This window comes from Bubalus kerabau, chromosome 8, assembly GCF_029407905.1.
Source record: "Bubalus kerabau isolate K-KA32 ecotype Philippines breed swamp buffalo chromosome 8, PCC_UOA_SB_1v2, whole genome shotgun sequence".
Taxonomy (NCBI): domain Eukaryota; kingdom Metazoa; phylum Chordata; class Mammalia; order Artiodactyla; family Bovidae; genus Bubalus; species Bubalus kerabau.
The window spans coordinates 110,691,763-110,714,898 of record NC_073631.1 but is presented as its reverse complement, the minus strand read 5'-3'; the positions used below and the strand labels follow the sequence as shown (position 1 = coordinate 110,714,898).

General features: G+C 38.3%; 1 protein-coding gene across 1 annotated transcript; it reads right to left on the bottom strand.

The window, feature by feature from the left end:
- Window positions 1-10,458: 10,458 nt before the first annotated feature.
- Window positions 10,459-11,388, bottom strand: LOC129658732 (olfactory receptor 2A25-like). The gene has a single exon (XM_055589579.1). It carries the CDS (start codon window positions 11,386-11,388, stop codon window positions 10,459-10,461), a length of 930 nt encoding a protein of 309 aa, XP_055445554.1.
- Window positions 11,389-23,136: the final 11,748 nt, after the last annotated feature.

Here is a 23,136-nt window from a genome sequence, read left to right as displayed (position 1 = left end):
TCTTGGGGTGTTTCGCCTTGGGTTTATCCTGTTTGGGACTCTCTGGGTTTCTTGGACTTGGGTGATTATTTCCTTCCCCATTTTAGGGAAATTTTCAACTATTATCTCCTCAAGTATTTTCTCATGGTCTTTCTTTTTGTCTTCTTCTTCTGGGACCCCTATGATTCGAATGTTGTAGCGTTTAATATTGTCCTGAAGGTCTCTGAGATTGTCCTCATTTCTTTTAATTCGTTTTTCTTTTATCCTCTCTGATTCATTTATTTCTACCATTCTATCTTCTAATTCACTAATCCTATCTTCTGCCTCTGTTATTCTACTATTTGTTGCCTCCAGAGTGTTTTTAATTTCATTTATTGCATTATTCATTATATATTGACTCTTTTTTATTTCTTCTAGGTCCTTGTTAAACCTTTCTTGCATCTTCTCAATCCTTGTCTCCAGGCTATTTATCTGTGATTCCACTTTGATTTCAAGATTTTGGATCAATTTCACTATCATTATTCTTTATCAGGTAGATTCCCTATCTCTTCCTCTTTTATTTGGTTTGGTGGGCATTTATCCTGTTCCTTTATCTGCTGGATATTCCTCTGTCTCTTCATCTTGTTTAAATTGCTGAGTTTGGGGTGTCCTTTCTGTATTCTGGCAGTTTGTGGAGTTCTCTTTATTGTGGCGTTTCCTCACTGTGTGTGGGTTTGTACAGGTGGCTTGTCAAGGTTTCCTGGTTAGGGAAGCTTGTGTCGGTGTTCTGGTGGGTGGAGCTGTATTTCTTCTCTCTGGAATGCAATGAAGTGTCCAGTAATGAGTTATGAGATGTCTATGGTTTGGGGGTGACTTTGGGAAGCCTGTATCTTGGAGCTCAGGGCTGTGTTCCTTTGTTGCTGGAGAATTTGCTTCGTATGTCTTGCCCTGGAACTTGTTGGCCCTTGTGTGGTGCTTGGTTTCAGTGTAGGTATGGAGGCATTTGATGAGCTCCTGTCAATTAATGTTCCTTGGAGTCAGGAGTTCCCTGGAGTCAGGGTTTGGACTTAAGCCTCCTGCTTCCAGTTATCGGTCTTATTTTTACAGTAGTTTCAAAACTTCTCCTTCTATACAGCACCATTGATAAAACATCTACGTTAAAGAGGAAAAGTTTCTCTACCGTGAGGGTCACCCAGAGAGGTTCACAGCGTTACATGGAGAAGAGAAGAGGGAGGAGGGAGTTAGAGGTGACCTGAATGAGATGAGGTGGAATCAATAGAGGAGAGAGTGGGCTAGCCAGTAATCACTTCCTTATGTGCACTCCACAACTGGACCACTCAGAGATGTTCACGGAGTTATACAGAGTAGAGAAGAAGGAGGCAGGAGACAGAGGTGGCCAGGAGGATAAAAGGGGGGAATGAAAAGGAGGGAGACAGATCCAGCCAGTAATCAGTTCCCTAAGTGTTCTCCACCGTCTGGAACACACAGAAATTCACAGAGTTGGGTAGAGTAGAGAGGGGTTAGGGAGGACACACAGGCGACCTGGTGGAGAAAAAGGAGAGTCCAAAGGGAAAGAGAGCAGTCAAGCCAGTAATCTCGCTCCCTAGTGAAAAATGGGTACTGAAGATTGGGTTCTTAAAGGTACAGAATTGGTAACAAATACATAAAAGCAAAAATTAAAAATCTAGAGTAGAGTTTGGAATTTCAAAAATACAATGTTAAAGAAAAGAAGAAGGAAAAGAAAGAGAGAAAAAACGAACAAACAAAAACAAACAAGGTCACGAAAATGATAAAGAAAATATAGGTACAAAATTGATAACTAATACCAAAAAGCAAAAGTTAAAAATCTAGAGTAGAGTTTGGAATTTCAAAAATACAATGTTAAAAAAAAAGAAGAAGAAAAAGAAAGAGAGAAAAAAAAAGTTGCAAAAATTATAAAGAAAATACAGGTACAAAATTGATAACAAATACCAAAAAGCATAAATTAAAAATCTAGGGTAGAGTTTGGAATTTCAGATATACAATGTTATATAAAAGAAGAAGAGAAAGAAACAGAGGGAAAAAAAAGTCACAGAAATTATTTAAAAAACTATAGGTACAAAATTGATAACAAATACCAAAAAGCTAAAATTAAAAATCTAGAGTAGAGTTTGGAATTTCAAAAATACACTGTTAAAGAAAAGAAGAAAAAAAAAAAAAAACTAGGTCAAAAAAATTATAAAAAATGTATATATGAAGTTTGCATTAAAAATAAATAGGGTCTTTTTTTTTTTTTCAAAGTAATAGGTTATAAAAGTGAAAATTAAAGGAATAATAGAGGACATAAAATTTTTTTAAAAAATTAAAAAAAAAAGAAAGAATGATGGTAAAAATTGTAAAAATATATCTGGGACTTTCTCTGGTTTTGTTGTGAGTATTATGGGTTCAGTTCATTTTTGGCTAGTTCCTTGGTCCGACTTATATTTCTCAAGATCTATAGGCCCCTTCCTATGTATTTGGTACTAACCACAGGGTTTTAATCTATTGCCTGTAGCTTCCAAGGTGGTTCCCTCTGTTATAGCTTCTTCTGTTTGCTGGTCTCTTCAGTGTCTGGTTTCCGCCCTGACACAAAGGGGATGGTGGAGGACACCTTTTTTTTTTTTTTTTTTTTTTTTTAGGCTCACTTGTTCATTCGCGCTGTGGGGAGGGAGGGAGGGATGCTGCAAACAAATAACACTGGCGTGCACTCGCAGTGCCTCAGCCACACTGGGTCTGCCCCCACTCACGGCACGTGTAGCCTCCCTGCCCACACTGCTCAGGCTCTAGGTTGCTCTGCCGGGAACCATCCGTGGCCGGCCCTGGGCTGCCTGCACCTCCCAAGTCCAAGCCGCTCAGGTTCAGGCACTCGGATAGTCCTCAGAGGCGCACACTCGGTCGGGCGTGCATTTTGTGCCCTTCCCAGATCCGAGCAGCTCAGGTGATGAGGCGTTTGGCGCGTGCAATTGTTGCGACTTATTGCCTCCCCGCCGCTCGGTTACCTAGGTGTGCAACCCGCGCACCTTCTCAGGCAGATGTTGACCGTCCAGACCCCCAAGAAGTTTTAGTTAGCAAAGAAGCCTGCTTACAGTTTTATAGATAATGTCTCTCTGGGGCTGCGATTGCCCCCTTCTGGCTCTGGCTGGCTGTCACCAGAGGGGGATGGTCTGCAGCCTGCTATCTCTGTTCAGTCCTTTGTTCCATGCGCGGGCCTGGCGGTGTCTTAGGTTGGGGCTGGCTTTTCGCGTGGTAGATATCCCACAGTCTGGTTTGCTAGCCCAAATTATTTCGCTCAGATAGCGCTCGGGTTCTTCAGGCCAGATCCTTACTCTAAGTGATGCAGCGCTTGCTAGTGGCGTGTGCAGGCGTCTGCACTGCTTCTCCTTTGGGGGAGTTACCTTAGCGCTCCTAATCTGCAGGTTTTAATTGTTTATTTATTTTTCCTCCCTGTTATGTTGCCCTCTGTGCTTCCAAGGCTCAGCACAGATTTGGCAGTAAGGAGGTTTCCTGGTGTTTGGAAACTTCTCTCTTTTTAAGACTCCCTTCCCGGGACGGAGCTCTGTTCCTCCCTCTTTTGTCTCTTTTTTTGTCTTTTATATTTTTTCCTACCTCCTTTCGAAGACTTGGGTTGCTTTTCTGGGTGCCTGATGTCCTCTGCCGGCATTCAGAAGTTGTTTTGTGGAATTTACTTGGCGTTTAAATGTTTTTTTGATGAATTTGTGGGGGGGAGAGTGTTCTCCCCCGTCCTACTCCTCTGCCATCTTAGCTCCTCCCCTCAGTATTACCAATTTTCTTAAGGCCTTGCCATAAAGAGAGAATAAAATTGAAAAAGTCATCAATATTAATTACAGATAATTGTATCTCTTTTTAACTTCAACATTTATTTATTATTTATATTTTTATATGAATGATGATAATCTGGGAAATTAATTTTAAAGTTTTCTAAAAATGCTTAAAGAACAGCTTAAATTTTGTGTTCTATTCAAGTTTTTGTTTTTCTACTTCAAACTCTTGAAACATTTCAAAAACTTAGCTGTTAAACAGCTTTAACTTAGTTGCTAAAAAGCTTTATTTATTTAGAATAGAGACAGTTAAAAACTGAAAGCTTGATAATGAATACTGAAATTTAACTGAAAGGCAGTTTGCTTTCTAAGAAAGTTTTCTTACCTTCCTTCTCTTTTCTTCCTTTCTTTTTCTTACCATTGTGAATACATTATCATGTAGTTTTACTGAATTTCTTTGCTGCTAGATAATTGTGATGCTGTATTTGCACTACTGATTCAGAAAAATGAACACAAATTCCTCCAAAAAGCTCTAAATTGATAAATTCATCAATATAGTTTTTATTAACTCATTGTAATTTAATATTTAAACACACAAGTACATTCTATACAAACTATAGTGGACAAGCATCAGTCACATTCTCAATCATTCCATATTCTTATTTTGACAGCTAGAATAAAGGTTTTGAGTCCATACCAATATAGCAATCATAAAAGTAGTCCAAAAAAGTCCATACCAATATAAAAGTCAGAAAACATAGTAGACTCTGTCTAAATTCATTGTGCTCCATGGATAAATCAAGACTTAGTTCCCTGGGACTTAACCCTTGTGGCAGATATCACTCTCTCACTTCCTCACATCTCTCAGTCTGAGCTCTCTGGAATCTTCATCCACTTATCCCATCTCAGCCATCCATGTGACTAACTCTAGTCTAACCTGGTTGCCTTCACTGAGTAAAACACAATAGCACCTCACCTCATGTAACTTTGCATTCCTCTTGCTTCCTGGGCCAAGGTTTTCCTTTACCCCTGGAGAAAGTCACACTGGACTCCTTGGTGGCCATGATGTGCCTATAATCTATAAGGTAGGATAATTAATACCCCATGGAGTGAGACACTCATTTATCAGTGAGATAAGCAATTAAGTTATTCACTTATCTGTTCTTGGATGGACTGTTCCAAAAGACGTGTTTCATAAAGCTTCTCATAAGACAATCCCATGAAGTAGGACACTTAGTTATTTTAAAACCAAGAAGTAATGCCAGCATCAGTAAAGCACCCTTGAACTTCCTCTCCCAACTCTTGTCTCACTCCTCTTTTTCCTTATTTATCATTAAATGTTGGTGCTTGCCTGGTGGCTCAGATGGTAAGGAATCTGTCTGCAATGTGGAGACGTGGATTTGATCCCTGGGTCAGGAAGATCTCATGGAGAAGGGGATGGCTATCCACTGCAGTATTCTTGCCTGGAGAATTCCATGGACAGAGGAGCCTGGTGGGCTATAGCCCATGGGGTCACAAAGTGGGAAATGACTGAGCGACTAACACTTTCTTACATACATAAGCTTTTATTTGGGGGGAACCCAGGATAATGGAGCCACTGAAGTTGCAAAAATCTAGTGGCAGAGAGAATCCAGCCTAAGATGTAGGGGTATTCTCTGTTTTCAGAGAGGCAGAAACTCTGTTCTTCTGGTCCCATTGAAATAGAAGGGAAAGGAAGACAAGTAAGAAAACATTGTTGGTCAGATGCATATATATACTAGGTTTCCTGTTCTGGCTTAAAATCACAGACAGGGGGCTGTTGGATACAATGAGAATAAATCTCAAAATATATGAATATTTCCCTAACATTTCCCATTAGTATCTCTGGCTGGAGAACAATGTGCAAAACAATTGCATGAAAACATCATATAAGATTGAGCTAGGAGAGATAAGCACTCAAGAACTGTTGTGTCTGGATCCAGGAGCAGTGAGTCAGTTCTCCTGAACCCTTGCTGCCTCTGGCAGGGACTTAAATAATTCTACCTGCCTCCTGAGAAATCTGTATGCAGGTCAAGAAGCAAGTTAGAACTAGACATGGAACAACGGACTGGTTCCAAATTGGGAAAGGAGTATGTCAAGACTGCATTTTGTCACCCTGCTTATTTAACTTATATGCAGAGTACATCATGTAAAATGCTGGGCTGCATAAAGCACAAACTGGATTGAGATTGCTGGAAGAAATATCAGTAACCTCAGATATGCAGATGACACCAACCTTAGGGCAGAAAGCGAAGAGGAATTGAAGTGTCTCTTGATGAAAGTGAAAGAGGAGAGTAAAAACGCTGGCTTAAAACTCAACATTCAAAAAAACAAAGACCATGGCATCTAGTCCCATCACTTCATGGCGAATAGATGGGGAAACAATGGAAACAGTGGCAGACTATAGTGGCTCCCAAATCACTGCAGCCATGAAATTAAAAGACACTTACTCCTTGGAAGAAAAGCTATGACCAACCTAGACAGCATATTAAAAAGCAGAAACAGGTCTGCTTTGCCGACAAAGGTCCATCTAGTCAAAGCTATGGTTTTTCCAGTAGTCATGTATGGATGTGAGAGTTGGACCATTAAGAAAGCTAAGTGTCTAAGAATTAATGCTTTTGAATTATGGTGCTGGAGAAGACTCTGAAGAGTCCCTTGGACAGCAAGGAGATCAAACCAGTCAATCCAAAGGAAATCAACCCTGAATATTGATTGGAAGGACTGATGCTGAAACTGAAGCTCCCATATTTTGGCCACCTGATGTGAAGAGCTGACTCAATGGAAAAGACCCTGATGCTGGGAAAGACTGAAGGCATGAGGAGAAGGAAGTGACAGAGCATGAGACGGTTGGATGGCATCATCAATTCAATGGACATGAGTTTGGGCAAACTCCAGGAGATAGTGAAGGACAGGGAAGCCTGGCGTGCTGCAGTTCATGTGGTTGCAGAGAGTTGGACACGACTGAGCAACTGAACAATAACATTTTCCCTTCTTACCTCTCAGGTCCATCACTACCGCTCTAACCTATGTGCATTTCTCCAGGCCATCATCTAGCCAGCATTTCTTGCCTGGACTAATAGTAGCTTTTAAGTTGATTTCTTTGATACCGGTTTGGATACTTCAAATCCTTGCTCCACACAGCCCTAGAAGCAGCCTAAATTAAGGTCTGTCCACTTGATATTTTCATACTTACAACCCTTTAACGGCTTCACATTTCACACAGGACATATATCTGGATCAGTAGCTTGGAATATGAGTGTTTCCATGCTGCTTTCTCTCCAACCTTGCTTCTCATTAATCCTTGCTTTGTGTTTTTCTGTCAAAAAACCCTGAGTTTTATAGTTTCCCCCACCCCATACATGTCGCTTACTCCCTTTGGGCTTTTGCTCCTTCCACTGATTAGGCGGAATACATATTTCTGCCATGCCACCTCATACTTCTGGTTAACTCTCACTCATCCTTTAAGATGATCTTCTCCTGGAAGTCTTTCTTAGCCACTCTCACTCTAAGTGAGTTATACTTTCCCGAGCTATATTAGCACTACCTTCTGCAGAGCTGCTTCCCTGGTGGCTCAGAGTTTAAAGCGTCTGCCTGCAAGGCAGGAGACCTGGGTTCGATCCCTGGGTCTGGAAGATCCCCTGGAGAAGGAAATAGCAAGCCACTCCAGTATTCTTGCCTGGAGAATCCCATGGACGGAAAAGCCTGGTGGGCTACAGTCCACGGGATCGCAAAGAGTCAGACACGTGGCAAGGTTAATTTCATTTATTCATCTGTTGTTATCCCCACTAGATAGTGAATAAAGTCATAGTAAAAAATGTATTCTTTTCATGTTTTCATTTCCAGACCTAACAGCACAAAATGTGTGTGTGAGTGTACACACATGTGAATGAATTTTAGCAATTTTGACTTGTATTTATTCATGTATTTTTAACTATTCATTATCTCTTTAGAGAATTAAGATTGCCAAATAAAGACATTATGAGTCATTGACTTCATAAATTATTTTGCATCAGGCAAAAGGCTACATTTTATAATATTCCTGGTTCTTTCTAGTACAGTGGGAAATCTAATTTGCTACTGTCTTATTTATAGGTTATAGGTCTTCTTCTTTAAAGGTATACTAAGTTTATGTTGTAGATGATAGTAATACCATTTGTTGAGCTCTTACTATGAGTCATGGATTCTGGCAAGCATTTTTCATATAGGTATTTTCTCTTCACAACAAACCTGTGAACTTAGTATCAGTGAACATTTTTACATATATTAAAACTAAATTTCAAAGAATTTAGGTAAGTTGCACACATAGCAACTGAAAGACCTTTGTAAAAACCAAGCTCTAGCTGAACTCAAAATATGCATATTTTTAAAACTTTTTTTTTGGCAATGGATAAAATGCCTTCATAACAGATATACTTAAAAAGGGCTGTTTTATAAGAGAGAAGTTCATATGTTTTCATCTTCAAAAACACTTTTTCACAAAAGATCTTATTTTAAAATTTGAATAATTCCTTTATATACAGTTTAAATATTTAGAAGATTTAATTATGTAATTTGAGGAAAGAGGTAAAAGAACAAAAAAGCCTCTCTATATATCCTTTTCTATTACTTCTTAACTATTTTCTATCACTTCATAATTGTTAGAATTTCATGCTTGATTCAGTTCAGCTCAGTCTCTCAGTCGTGTCCGACTATTTGTGACCCCATGAATCACAGCATGCCAGGCCTCCCTGTCCATCACCAACTCCCGGAGCTTACTCAAACTCATGTCCATCAAGTCAGTGATGCCATCCAGCCATCTCATCCTCTGTCATCCCCTTCTCCTCCTGCACCCAATCCCTCCCAACATCAGGGTCTTTTCCAACGAGTCAACTCTTCACATGAGGTGGCCAAAGTACTGGAGATGCAGCTTCAGAATCAGTCCTTCCAATGAACACCCAGGACTGATCTCCTTTAGGATGGACTGGTTGGATCTCCTTGCAGTCAAAGGGACTCACAAGAGTCTTCTCCAACACCACAGTTCAAAAGCATCAATTCTTTGGCTCTCAGCTTTCTTCACAGTCCAACTCTCACATCCATACACGATCACGGGAAAAACCATAGCCTTGACTAGATGGACCTTTGTTGGCAAAGTAATGTCTCTGCTTTTGAATATGCTATCTAGGTTGGACATAACTTTCCTTCCAAGGAGTAAGCGTCTTTTAATTTCATGGCTGTGATCACCATCTGCAGTGATTTTGGAGCCCAGAAAAATAAAGTCTGACACTGTTTCCACTGTTTCCCCATCTATTTCCCATGAAGTGATGGGACCAGATGCCATGATCTTAGTTTTCTGAATGTTGAGCTTTAAGCCAATTTTTTCACTCTCTTCTTTCACTTTCCTCAAGAGGCTCTTTAGTTCCTCTTCACTTTCTGTCATATTTAACTTACTCAAATATCAATTTAAAATCAAATGATTTCTGATAAGTTGTAGCTCTAGTATCCCTGGTCAAACAATCTTCACAATTACAGTGTGTTCTTATTTGCTAGGGTGTTTTCTCAAATTTTGATCATTTCCCATAAGAGACAAGGTCATTTGGTCATTTCCCATGACCAAGCCAATGAGGAAAAAAGAAAGTTCTTTCAAAGACTTTGTTACTTCCATTCTCCTCTCTTCTCTCACCTCCACAATCCATGGATTGACACCCACACTCCACAAGTAGAGAAAAAACTGACCGAGAAAGCTCTGGTATGTCTATATATTTATTAGCATGACATCATTTGGTGTTTTCCTGTTGCTGTCAATTGCATCACAGTTATATTCTTAATTCTCTTTCCCTTGAAGCCATGGCTCATGCTCTACTTCATTTAAGCTGGTTATGCCTTAAGAAACATCACTATCATGGAAATGTAAAGAAATATTTCAAGTGTAAACCAATTTTTGAAAGAGACGATAGTTGCTGAATTTAAAATATTTAACTACTATGTTATTACTCTCCCAACTCCTTTACCTTAAATATTCTACAAATACCTTGCTTTATTCCATAACATTTTGTCTATAAGTTCTGATAACAGAAGAAAAAATATACACACTTATTTCTTCTTATTCAGAATATTTCACATAACCACATTAAAAGCATACACACTGTGCAGCTATTTGGAAGCTATCTGCGTTTTCTTGTGCAGCACTAGCTTCACTACCAGAGCCAGAAATGTGGACTGGACTTTCTTGGAAGACAGCCTTAGGAAACTTTGCATAAGATGAAGAAAATGCCTGCTCAGGAGAGATCCTTTGGGCTCTGTTATCAGTACAGTTCAGTCACTCAGTCATGTCCAGCTCTTTGCGACCCCATGAACTGCAGCACGCCAGGAGTCCCTGTCCATCACCAACTCCTGGAGTCCACCGAAACCCATGTCCATTGAGTCGATGATGCCATCCAACCATCTCATCCTCTGTCGTCCCCTTCTCCTCCTGCCCTCAATCTTTCCCAGCATCAGGGTCTTTTCAAATGAGTCAGCTCTTTGCGTCAGGTGGCCACAGTATGGCACAGCCATTATCATATATGTTGGGCCCCAATATGGGGACTTTTGATATCTGTGTAGTTTTATGTCTGTGTAGAGCATGTTTTGATATCCGTGTAGTTATTGGACGAGATGACCTCTTAGGTCCCTTTAAACTGAGTCACTTTATTATTCTTTAAGTTTTTTGTCAACTTCTCTCTTTATCAAGCATTCTCTTCAGAGCAGCTTTGACCTCTTTATTCCTCAGACTATAGATAAGGGGGTTGAGCATGGGATTGAAAAGGCTATGAAACAGCAAAAGGTATTTTTTCCCATCCTTAGAGTCCCCATATCGGGGCCCAACATACATGATAATGGCTGTGCCATAAAAGAGCCCAAACACACAGAGGTGGGATGAGCAAGTGGAGAAGGCTTTCTGGCGCCCTTCTCCTGACTGGATCTTTAGGATGGCACATAGAATATGAATATAAGACACCATAATTGAGGAGAATGGTCCCACCAGCACAGACACCGCCCCAGCCAAAACCATGGTCTCATTAATGTGGGTGTCTGCACAGGCCAGCTTGAGAACAGCTATGATTTCACAGAAAAAGTGATTAATTTGATGGGGCCCACAGAAGGGTAATGGTAGGAGTAACACCAAGTGGACTAGGGCTAGGAGGACTCCGAAAACCCAAGAAGTTACTGCCAGGGTGATGCAGACTCTCCAGCTCATGATGACTGAATATCGGAGGGGGTAGCAGATGGCCACATACCGATCATAGGATATCACCACCAGGAGCAGACACTCAGTGTGAGCAAAACTCAGAAAGAGAAAGGTCTGTGTGATGCAGCCAGCAAAGGAGATGGGCTTGGCTGGACTCAGGAGGTTGACCAGCATCTGGGGCACCGTGCTGCAGGCGTAGGCCATGTCAACGATGGCCAGGTGTGACAGGAAGAAGTACATGGGGGTGTGCAGTCTGGGGTCCAGTGAGATGAGCCCCAGGATGACCCCATTCCCCAGCAGGGTGAAGACATAGAACAGGGAGAAGAGCCCAAAGAGGAGCATCTGCATGCTTGTGTTAAGGGGAAATCCCAGTAGGATGAATTCTGTGACAGAGGTCTGATTTCCCTCCATTTCCCTGTGAAAGAGACAATGAATCTTGCCAAATTGGAATGTCCAAGGGAAGAGTTTTAACATGCTGAATCTTTGTCAGTCGCTGTTTATTCCCTAGTAAAACATCTTCAATGATATTATGGTCCTGTTAGTTATTTAATAAATGAAAACTATGCATGCCACATGAGACAGAAGGAAACATTTTCACTGTGGTATGCTAAATGCTAGTATTCGGAAGTCCTAGTATCCAATAAATCTTTATTCCCAAACCAACTTTTATCACAGCTCAAAATATATTAATACTTAAATTGTCTTCATAGCAGTGGAGTTTTTCTCAGTCTGTGCTGATTATATCAGAGGTTTGCCCACATGTACTCCTGTGCTGCTGTGTACATATATACATGTGTGTAAATTTGCACTACTGCCTTTACATCTATATATGAAGGAAGAAATAAAAATGAGGAACATGTCAGTGATTCATCTATCAGGCTGTCTCACAAATTTGTGCCTTTCATAAGTGACTTACTTGTGGGCTTGTGATCTTTACTGATAGCATAACACAGTTAATTCAAGAGCATGGCGAGCAGTTTGTTACAACTTCAATTAGATTTAAAGTAGAGACCTTTGTCTTTTGATTTTTGTACCCACAATGGGTATTCTGATCACGCTATCTCATGATCATTACATTGCCCCTGTTGCCCCTCTTATATTCTATATGGATATTTATACTCTATATCTTTAAGTACGTTTATACACATACACATGTATACACAGACATATCCACCACATTCATATGTTTATACATATGTGTGTGTTTATATATATATACACATACATATATCTATATTTATCTATACTTGAGTTTTCCCAATATTTTCACCATATCATACAGTAAAATATATGCTGGGAACATATATGCATGAATATATATAATGTGTGTGTATATATATACACACATATATATTTTTTGAATCCCCACTATGTGCACCGTTTTCTTTTCTATATTATTCCACTCTATTACATTAGTAAAAATGCTGGCTAAATGAATTTGTAATGGGTCATAACCTGGAATTTAAAAAATATTGATTTATATCCAAGATTAGAGCTAAAGCCCTAACTGTAGAGTCATTGTCACAGAATCTTTTATATATTTTATATCTTCTCAACTCTAATGTAAAAGTTATTATTTATCATGAATCTTTAGTTTGTTGTGGCTTATCAAATTTTTAAAAATCATTCCACAATAGAGTAGGTTTGAACCATTGTAACTTTCAAACCACTGTCTGTTTTCTTGCCTGTCTGACTCTATAGCCTTCATCAGTCCAGAATACATCTGAATTTCACTAAAATATCAATCTAAAAAAATTCCTAATTCAATTCTTCTCTATAAGTCCCCATTAAAATTTTCTGATAAGTTAATATTTGAAAGGTTTCCTAAACAAAAGTTGATACACTTTCACCCTACTTCAAAGGGAGAATCAAATTCATAGTAGAAATTACTGGGAGGGTATGATTTTGTCTTATTAAGAAATAACTTTGTAACAATTAGAATCACCTCCTTGAAAACTGGTTGATGTATTAGGACTGAACTTTATGTCAGTGAATGTTTTAAATTAAGGATTGATTAATCATCTATTCAAGAAGGGATTCCTTGTGTTATGCTAAGGTCTTTTCCAACTATAGATTCATCGGTCTTCAATGTATAGAAAAGTGTTAACCATTTTCACTTCAACTTCCTTGCAATACTTGGGGCCACTTCATTAGCAATGCTATTTGTAAAATGTCACATCCTAAAGCACACAAGAAACTAAAGTAGAAGAACCACTGAGTGGCACCTCATCTTCCTCCTGTCTGCAAGTAGCTAAAACACAAAACATAAAATCTACAGATATTTACTGAACACATTCTATGTTTTGCTATATGTTTCAGCGAAGTATATACAAGATAGTCCCTGTCTGCTGATGTATACAACCTGCTTGGAATGATAAGACTGTTAAAAGAACTCACAAAGATGAAATTTCTCGTATTTAATGACTCAACAAAAGAAAGTTCATGTTAAAAATAAAACCTCCAGGACAAGTCTCTGTAACAAACTCATTTTGTAGTCAATTTGGCCCATTATTTCATGAAGACACTACTTAACTTCATGAGGTAATAGAAAGGTTTGTAAGGAAATCTCTCAAATAGCTTTTTATCTTATAGTTTAAGTAAGAAATTCAATACTAAATGCATCAAAGTAATAACCTATATTAGTTGTTTCTAAAAGAGATGATGACTTTTAAATTTTCCTATTAGCTATCCATAAATAGAAGAAATTTGCTGTTAGAAGACAATAACAACTACATTTAACACTGTGATTTTTCATTACAATGTATCTGAAATTGTATAACAAAAAAAGGCTAGATGATATAACAAACTTACTTCAAATTCACAGCTACATATGAGAAGACAAGATGAGCGTGAGCTGGGTGAAGTGACAACACACCCATAAAGTATAATAAATGGCATCTGTAAATCAGTGTTGAAACTCTTTTCTTCCAAGGATTATCTGAGAAAAGGAATTGTCTCCATAGAGGCAACAAGATAGCTCTCAAAAGAGATGATTCTCTCCCAGCTCAACTACCCTTAAACACACTTCTGAGAGTTTGATGTAGGGGAGGGATAAAGATGCACTTCACACCACCACCTGTTGCTTCCAGGGAAAGGGGACTCTCGAGAGCTATACTTGTTTCTAGTTTCAAGAACTCTGACATTTCCCCCTTCTTTAACCCACCAAATACATTAAGTAGTATTTAGGGCACATGAGACCCGTATATTATTCACATCGTCTCTAGTACTGTTTCAGTTTTATATTACACCTGACCTGAACAGGTATCCCATATATTTTTTCCATCGTCACCACGAGGAATACAATTCACACAGTGAGACCAGGTAGCAAGATCTACAGAAGCTATGGAGAATATGTCGAGGAGTCCGGAAAGAGGCTAAGGTAGCCCAGAGGGACTTGTTAAATCCCGTTCCTTAGCGTCCAGAGATTCTGAGCCCAGGGGGTGGTGGGAAGAAAGACGAAAGTTCCCCTAGGTCTGTAACTACTATTATTTTCTCTTCTTCCTGAAATGGAAATTAACTGACCTCACGTCACTATGGGCTACCCAGGTGGCACAGTGGTAAAGAATCCACCTGCAATGGAGACCTGGGTTCGATCCCTGGGTAGGAAAGATATCCTGGGGTAGGAAATAGCAACCCACATCAGTATTCATGCCTAGAAAATCCCATGGACAGAAGAGACTGGCAAGCTACAGTCCATGGTGCGGCAGAGGCAGACACGACTTAGCAACTGAACAAAAACACCATTCCTATATTCAAATAATAAAGTAGGTAGAATATAATTTCCTAAATTAGAGTTGTTTTATTGTACACAGCAACAAATTAAGAAAATAATAGAGCAATTATCTTTTACCCTGAGAGTGATGGCCTGCAACAGGTCTGAAATAGGATTTTCCTCATCAAATCTGTTTGGTTAAAGGCTTATTGGTGACAAGAGTCTAAATTATACCCTCACATATTGGAAAGAAATTGCTCCCTATATTGATATTATCATTTTAAAATTTTTTATTTGGGGTCATATTACATTTTATTACTAATATTGTATATATAGAACTTTTCCCTCTTTTGTCATCAATCTATTTTAGTGACATTTGTAAAAAGAACTAGGTTTTTATTTTAATGATCTTTATAATTCCTTACTTTATAAGTAAAGTCTGCTCTTAAATAAGCTATACTCTCTCTTTATTTTAATTCTTGGTCATTGTATATTCCTGAACTGATTATTGTGTGGTTTTTAAAAATGATTTGCACTTTATAATACCATTTTAGTTATACATCTTGCTTGTTATTCAGAAAATTTATCATTAACATTGTCAATAAAACATAAATTATGCAGAAGTATATTTTTTGTTTCCAAATATTTGTATTATCTCTTTGTTAATTTTAAATGTATTGTGGTAAAATAATGAGTTCTAGTGATGTTGATTCTTTGAAAATCTAAAGGGTTTTTTTTAATACATTTGATTTTTGCAATGTTTATACTAATTTTAATGTGATATATATTCTCATTAGAGTCATGGTTCTAAAATCTTGTACCTGGGGAGCCTTAAAAATTACTGACACTTAGGACTCATCACCAGAAACTGATTTATTTAGCCTGTGGGTGCCCACAGGTTTTCCAGAGCTTCTACGTGATTCAAAGTTCAGCCAAGGGCAAGAACTCCTTTCATGCTTTTTATTCTCTTCCCTTTTTCTTTTCATCAGTTTTTGCCTTCTTTTATATTCTTCATAAATCCTCATTTCAACACCTGGTTTCCACCAACTATATTTTCTGTAGGTTCATAGCCTACACTGACAGATTTTGTTGCATATCTAACAGGTTAATGAGAACAACATATTTTATTTTAGGATTATAAATTTCACTTTCTTTGGGCTCATTTTCCTTGAAGGTTTTTGATGATATTAACTGGGTGGTTATCCATTCAAGGCAAGAGCTGAATGCTGTCATTATCATTGCTCTCGTGGTCAACGAAATCCATCCTCTAATGAAAGGCAAAATCCTCCACCATGAATTAATGCCTCCCAAAGAAAAATAGAATTCCTCAAAACTGTACTTAGTCTGCCTTCTTGATAAGGTTCATCCCATTGGACCTCTTCACTACTATGAAAGTGAAGTGTTACTTGCTCAGTCATGTCTGACTTTTTGCAACCCCATGGACTGTAGCCCACCAGGGTCCTCCGTCTATGGGATTTCCCAAGCAAGAATTCTGGAGTGGGTTTCCATTCCCTTCTCCAGGGGATCTTCCTGACCCAGAGATCAAACCCAGGTCTCCTGCATTGCAGGTGTATTCTTCACTGTCTGAACCACCAGGGAAGCCCCCTCACTACCATACTCTTGTGATAAAGTTAATTTGTGTATCAAGACCCACAGAATGTAGGCTACCCCAGTGGCCTGATACACACCACAAAATAAACCTAATTCAGCCTGTACTTATGGGAAGCACCTGTCAAGGAGACCTAACATACATTAATCGCAGTCCTACAACTCAGCTTTAGCTGGCTTAACTTACCCTAGGAAATAGGACCTGCCATCTTTATAAAGAAATCCCCAGCCTCCTGGCCAATCAAGTCCTGTTCCTATATGACCTCTTCCAACACTTTATAAAATTTGCTCTTGTCCAAAATCCTTTGGGAACAGTGCTCCACTGCTTATGAGGCACTGCATTCCTCCAATCCATGGGTTGTTTTCCCTTAAATAAAGGACATAAAAATCATTATTCAATTGTTCAAGTTTCATTTGACACACAATTCGACATTTCCCTCATCATTTTAAAAAATCTCTTCTGCCATCTGTTTTGCTGAGGAGAAGTCTGCTATTACTTTAACTGTTATTCTTTTGTAGCTATTATTTCCTCTGAAACTTTTGTAAGTTTTCTCCTTCTCCTTAATGTTCTGAGCTTTAATTATGCATAATATGTCTAGACATGGATTTATTTTTCTTCACCATTGTTTGATACTCAGAGTACTGTCTCGATTTGAGAATTCACACATTCATCAATCAGAAAAAAAAAATCTCAAGAGTGATATATTCAACTAGTGTTCTGCCTCATTTTGTCCTTCCTTCTGGAATTCCTATAAGATAAATGAATATTGCACTTCAGTCTAGCTTGTATATGATTTTTATTCAATTTTCTTAAAAAATAATATGTTGCATTTTTAGTAAATTGTTCACTAGTATCCTCTGTTTTGGGCTTCCCTGGTGACTCAGATGGTAAGGAATCTGCCTGCAATGCAGGAGACCCAGGTTCAGTCCCTGGGTTGGGAAGATCTCCTGGAGAAGGGAATGGTTACCAACTACAGTATTCTTGCCTGGAGAATTCCGTGGACAGAGGAACCTGGTGGGTTACAGTCCACAGGGTTACAAAGAGTCAGACATGACTGAGTATCTAATACTTTCACTTTACATCCTCTATTTCACGAACTCTTTCTTCTAATGTGCTCAGTCTAGAATTCATCCTGTTTGTTGATTTTTTTCTGTTCTATTTCAGGGATGATAGTTTTACTTCTAAGATTTTTAAATGATTCTTTTTGAAATCTACTTGTTATTTTCTAATCTTTTTAATTCCCTGGTCAATTAAAACAGTTGTCAGGGCTTTAAAAAGTCTGTTTATGCATTTGAAACATACAAATATAAGGTGTTTGTCAAATTGCTCATTCCTTATGTCACAAAATGAATATCATCAGAAATGAGTTTGTATTACAGTTGATGTTTTTGGCTGTTTTTCTCAGCACTGATTTCCTCAAGTCATGAAAATAGATTCAAAGCTTATTCTTCAGACCAGTTTCTTCCTTTCTTTCTTCCTCCCTTCCTTTCTTTTTTCCTTCCTTTCTTCTTCCCTCCTTCCTTTTCTTCCTCCTTTCCTTCCTCTCTCTCTCTCATATAGAAGATTACAGATTGTCTTAGCTTAATTTATAAGCCATCATATCCAGACTTAGATCCTATATTAACGGTTTAGGATTATTTCCCTAGGTGATATTCAGTATATCAGAGATCCAGCACAGACAGAGTGGATGGCTGGATTCCATGTCAGGCTGCAGTCTTATGCCTGGAGGTTCTGACATTCTTATCCTGCAATTCTCTTAAGGCTATATTGTGAAGCTGTTTTGGGAAAAAAAATTTTTTTGAGCTCCATTAACAAACAGAGGGATTCCCTCCTGCCCTCCTCATACCTTATTTTCAAGGAAGAAGCCTGACCCAAGTTACTCATTATCACACGGAGTGGTTCAGTATCTTTTGTTTCTAAGAGAAAAGATGTTGCCTCTCCTGACAGCTTTCAGGCTCAGCCAGCAAACCCACGGTGTTAGCATCATTTACAGGTCATTTATATGCTTTCTTTCTGGTCCACACAGATGTTTATCTTACCTTGCAGGCTGATTTTGTCTTTTTAATTTTCTCTTTTCATACTTTATCTGTTGCTGCTCTGTGTTTGAAGCAAAAGTCTTTGAGCTACTATGATTGAGATTGAGTTAGTATTTTAAAATGTGAAGCCACCTACATTCAGAAATAAAGTATGGTGGCAGTGTAAAAATTAAAGTAAGAGAACCACCAGTATGGAGCTTATACAACCATTCTTTCCCACTACAATATTTTCTTTTGATGAATTGGCTCAATAATTGAAAGAATGAGGTAGTTTGGACTTTGACATGGACAAATTCTATTACCATTTAAAAATCTCTAGTGGTTGTTTAAAATCAATTTGAGCTTTCCCACAGTGAAAAATAAAATTTAAAAACTTATTGTGAAATAACAAAATTTTTTAAGACTGAAGAGGCATTGGAGAGAATATATTCCAAATATCCATTCAATCCAGGTATATTCATTCACCCTCTGCTTGTATATTTATAGGAAGACTGCACACCAATTAATAAGATATAATTGCTGGGTAACTTGCAATGCTAGAAAACATTTTCTCACATGGATTTTTATTCCATCTCCTTGTATACCTTCTTATTGATTCTAGTTTTTCCCTCTGTGCTTAGCTGCTCAGCTGTGTCCACCTCTTTGTGACCACATGGACTGTAGACCACCAGGCACCTCTGTCCATGGGGATTCTCAAGGCAAGAATTCTAGAATTAGTTTCCATGCCCTCCTCCAGGGGATTTTCCCAGTTAGGGATCAAACTGGGGTTTCTGCATTGCAGGTGGATTCTTTACCAGCTGAGCTACCAGGGAAGCAATAAACTACCACTTTTACCTCTTAAAGGATATTCTGTGGGGCATTTGAAAATAGCTCTTTATTTCTTTTTTCCAGCCTAAATACTGATAGTATTTTTAAAAGTTTTATCTGTTCATTTGTTTATTTGCTCATCTATTTATTCTTCTTCTAATCTCACCACAATTTTTGGCAGGCAATCTTAAGGACAGAGAAAGCTATACAATGAGAAAACCTCTAAAAGTGCTGAAATTTCAACCAATGTGCAAGTTACAACACTGAATGTATATTTCCACATGTAGAACTTGAAACTCCCTAGTAGAGCTATTCTAGATGCACAGTTGGTGAGAAGTCTTAGTTGTGGGTAGGGAAGTGAATGTAACAAAGCTACAGACTACAGAGAGATGATTTTTATATGTGTTTCCTATCCTAGATGCTATCTCATGAATCCTTGTGCAAATGCCACTACATACAGAGTGTACAGTTTATGTAGACTTCTTCTTACAGTTTCATCTTCTCCCAGCAGTTAAAAAGCAAAGACATCACTTTGCCGACAACGATCCATATACTCAAGGCTATGGTCTTTCCAATAGTCACGTACGGATGTGACAGCTGGACCATAAAGAAGGCAGAGAACTGAAGAATTAATGTTTTGGAATTGTGGTGCTGGAGAAGACTCTTGAGAGTCCCTTGGACAGCAAGGCAATCAAACCAGTAAATCTTTAAGGAAATCAACTCTGAATACCCTTCCTCTGTCCTTAACATTAGAAGGACTGATGCTGTAGCTGAAGCTCCAATACTTTGGTCACCTGATGCAAAGAGCTAACTCATCTGAAAAGACCCTGATGCTGGGAAAGATTGAAGGTCAGAGAAGAAGGATACCACAGAGGATGAGATGTTTGGATGGCATTATCAACTCAATGGACATGAACTTGGGCAAAGTCTGAGAAATGGTGAGGGACAGGGAAGCCTGATGTATTGCAGTCTATAGGGTCATGAAGTGCCAGACATGACTTGGCAACTGAACAACAGCAATAAAAACCATTTTAGATCCAGGCTCCTATGCACTGTTCTTCAACCTCATTTGAATGAGACTTTCTCCAAAACAATGTAGATTTTAAATCATGGGTTTTATCAGCATATAACCTTACTGTGTGATCACTTAGATTTCCATTCTACTCTTTTTATAATATATTCCTTTGCCACACTGCTGTCATGCAGATGCCAAGCCTAAGACAGGTTCAGGTAAAATTGGTGATGTTTCAGGAAGAAAACTAATAAGCAGTGTGGGTTTGAAATCAGTACAATTGTATTAAACTCCCAACTCTGTCCTATTACTGGCTGTGAGGTGAGGTGTGAGAAAGTTACTAAATCACTCCAAACTTTAGAAAATAATACCTTCTTTACACGTCTGTGTCTCTATTTCTACTTTGTAAATAGGTTCATCTGTGCAATTTTTCTAGAGAACAAATATATGGACACTGAAAGGGGAATGAGAAGGGGGATGAACTGGGAGACTGAGGTTGACATATATACACTAATGATACTGTGTATAAAATAGATAACTAATGAGAACTTACTGTAACAGCACAGGGAACTGTACTCAGTGCTCTGTGGTGACCTAAATGGGAAGGAAATCCAAAAAAGAGGGTATATATATATATATATATATATATATACATACACATGTATATCTGATTCACTTTTCTGCACAGCAGAAACTAAGACAATACTGTAAAGCAAATATTCTTCAATAAATTTTTTAAATCTACTTTACAGTATTAGGGTGAAAGGTGAGTAGAATAATATTGGGAAACATCCAGAAGAATCCTAAGCATCAAGTAAATGTATCCTTTTTGCCTCTTGCCCTCAGCCTTTTCAAAACTATGGCAAGTGTTAAAATAAAATATATATAATGGATCACAACAAAATATAATTTGTTTATTAAAATCTCATAACACAAATATTAAAACAATTCATAGTAATCTCTCATCTATTTAAGCGTTTTATGCAATTTATTAACGAAATAGTTTTGTTGCATTTTTTTTTTTTAGTCAGAGCCACTCCTCAGACTTGATACAGGATATTTCTTCATAATTCATCTACCCCAGTTACCTTCATACAAGATTGGTCAATTCTTTCTCAAGTATTTTTGAACTGACACAAGAGTGAATAAAATCCCTTGATTTTTCTAATGAGTCCTTACAGAAAAATTCTGAGTTCAAACCAATGGTTTATGTTTTGTATGAGGCAAATTATCCTATATTTTCCTCTTCCTCTTCTTTTAATATAAGGTATACATATTTGGGGGCTTCCCAGGTGGCACCAGTGGTAAAGAGCCCACCTGCCAATGCAGGAGACTTAAGAAACCTGGGTTTGATATCTGGGTTGGGAAGATCCCCTGGAGGAGGGCATGGCAACCCACTCCAGTATTCTTGCCTGGAGAATCCCAGGGACAGAGGAGCCTGGTGGGCTACAGTCCATGGGGTTGCAAAGAGTAGGACATGACTGAGCACTCACATACACGTTTCAGAGAACATAATTTTTCTAGTTATACTTAAAAAGTCATTTTTATGAAAATATTAACCTGCTTTTTCCTACCTTTAAAATAGGATACATAATAATTACATAGTGCTTTAAAAGTTACATTTAAAGCTAATGTTTATCTCTTTATTCACATTAGTCTTTTTGGGTGGGGAGGGAACTGGAGTAAATGTGGATTTCTGGGGGCTGGCAATTTCCTGATACTGCTGGGGTAAGAAGACTAAGATAATGGCCAGAGACAAAATGATTTGCCCAAATTAATTAATGAACAGAACAGTCAATAAGAAGAGTCAGTAGGTGAGCCTTCTGGGAACCAAGCAGAGAACAGTGCTTTAGGAGAAAAGGTGGAAGGGAAAAGTTTCCTCTTTGATTCTTTAATTTCATAGGAGAAGAAAGATATACAATGGAAATGACTCAAGAAAGAATTAGGGTGAAAACATAGATCTACAGAAAGATAATCATACCATCATCATATATCACACACTCGAATGTCATGTGATGCTACAAGAAAAGAGAAGAGAAGAAATTTCAAAAGATAGCGTTCCTTCTGTGTTGAACAAATCACCATTGCCTTACTGTGTTGGCCACTTAGTTCCTGAACTTGTGTTAAAAGGAAATAAATCTTCCCTTATCATTCTGATCACTTGGGTCCAGAATATGTGACTTATATCACGTGGAGCAGGCACTCTTTGGAGTTGTGTTGAGGTTCCTGCAAGACTTTATCAAGAAATGTGGGCCTACAACATTATGTCAAGCTATTAGCCCCTCTTGATACTTCCTTTATAATATTGTCTAAACCCCATAATATTTCTTTATAAGGGTCAGTTGTCACCTACTCCCAGTTTTGTAACCTGAACTCTGAAAAAGGTAACTCTCCCTATAAAGGTAACTCTCATATAAACATGAGAGTCTGTTATTCTAAACACAAACTCTTTCTAATTAAATGGTGCAAAGTTAAATGAAATAAAACAAAGATCTTCATATTTTTTTGTCTTCCATATCAAAAAAATTCTCAAAATTAAGCTTTTGTTTTCACACAAATAAATTCATTAGGCTCAGATTCAGGTGATTTTTCAGAACACATGGATCCTCCTTAGATTTTAAGTTCCAGACCAAGTAGTTGGCTCTTTCTATAGTTCTTACTGCATTTCCCAATAGGATCCTGCTTAACCAAGGTCAGTGTTTATTCTGTCTTGTTGGAGGTAGCAGCATTTATTATGACATTCCTAGCATATGCATATATTTATAAGGGAGAAGGACACCGTCACGGAATTTAAGAAGAGATCTGAGACAACAAAACCTCAAAAGAAAAGAAACTAGACCTTAGTGTTGGGAAGTGGCCCTGAGAATTGATGGCTCTCTGCCATGCATTCACCACCTCATGATTCTTCTCTCATGGCCTGTATTCTCCGTGACCTTCTGCTCATGTTTGTGGTCTGCACAGAACTCCATGTTTAGGGGTTAGG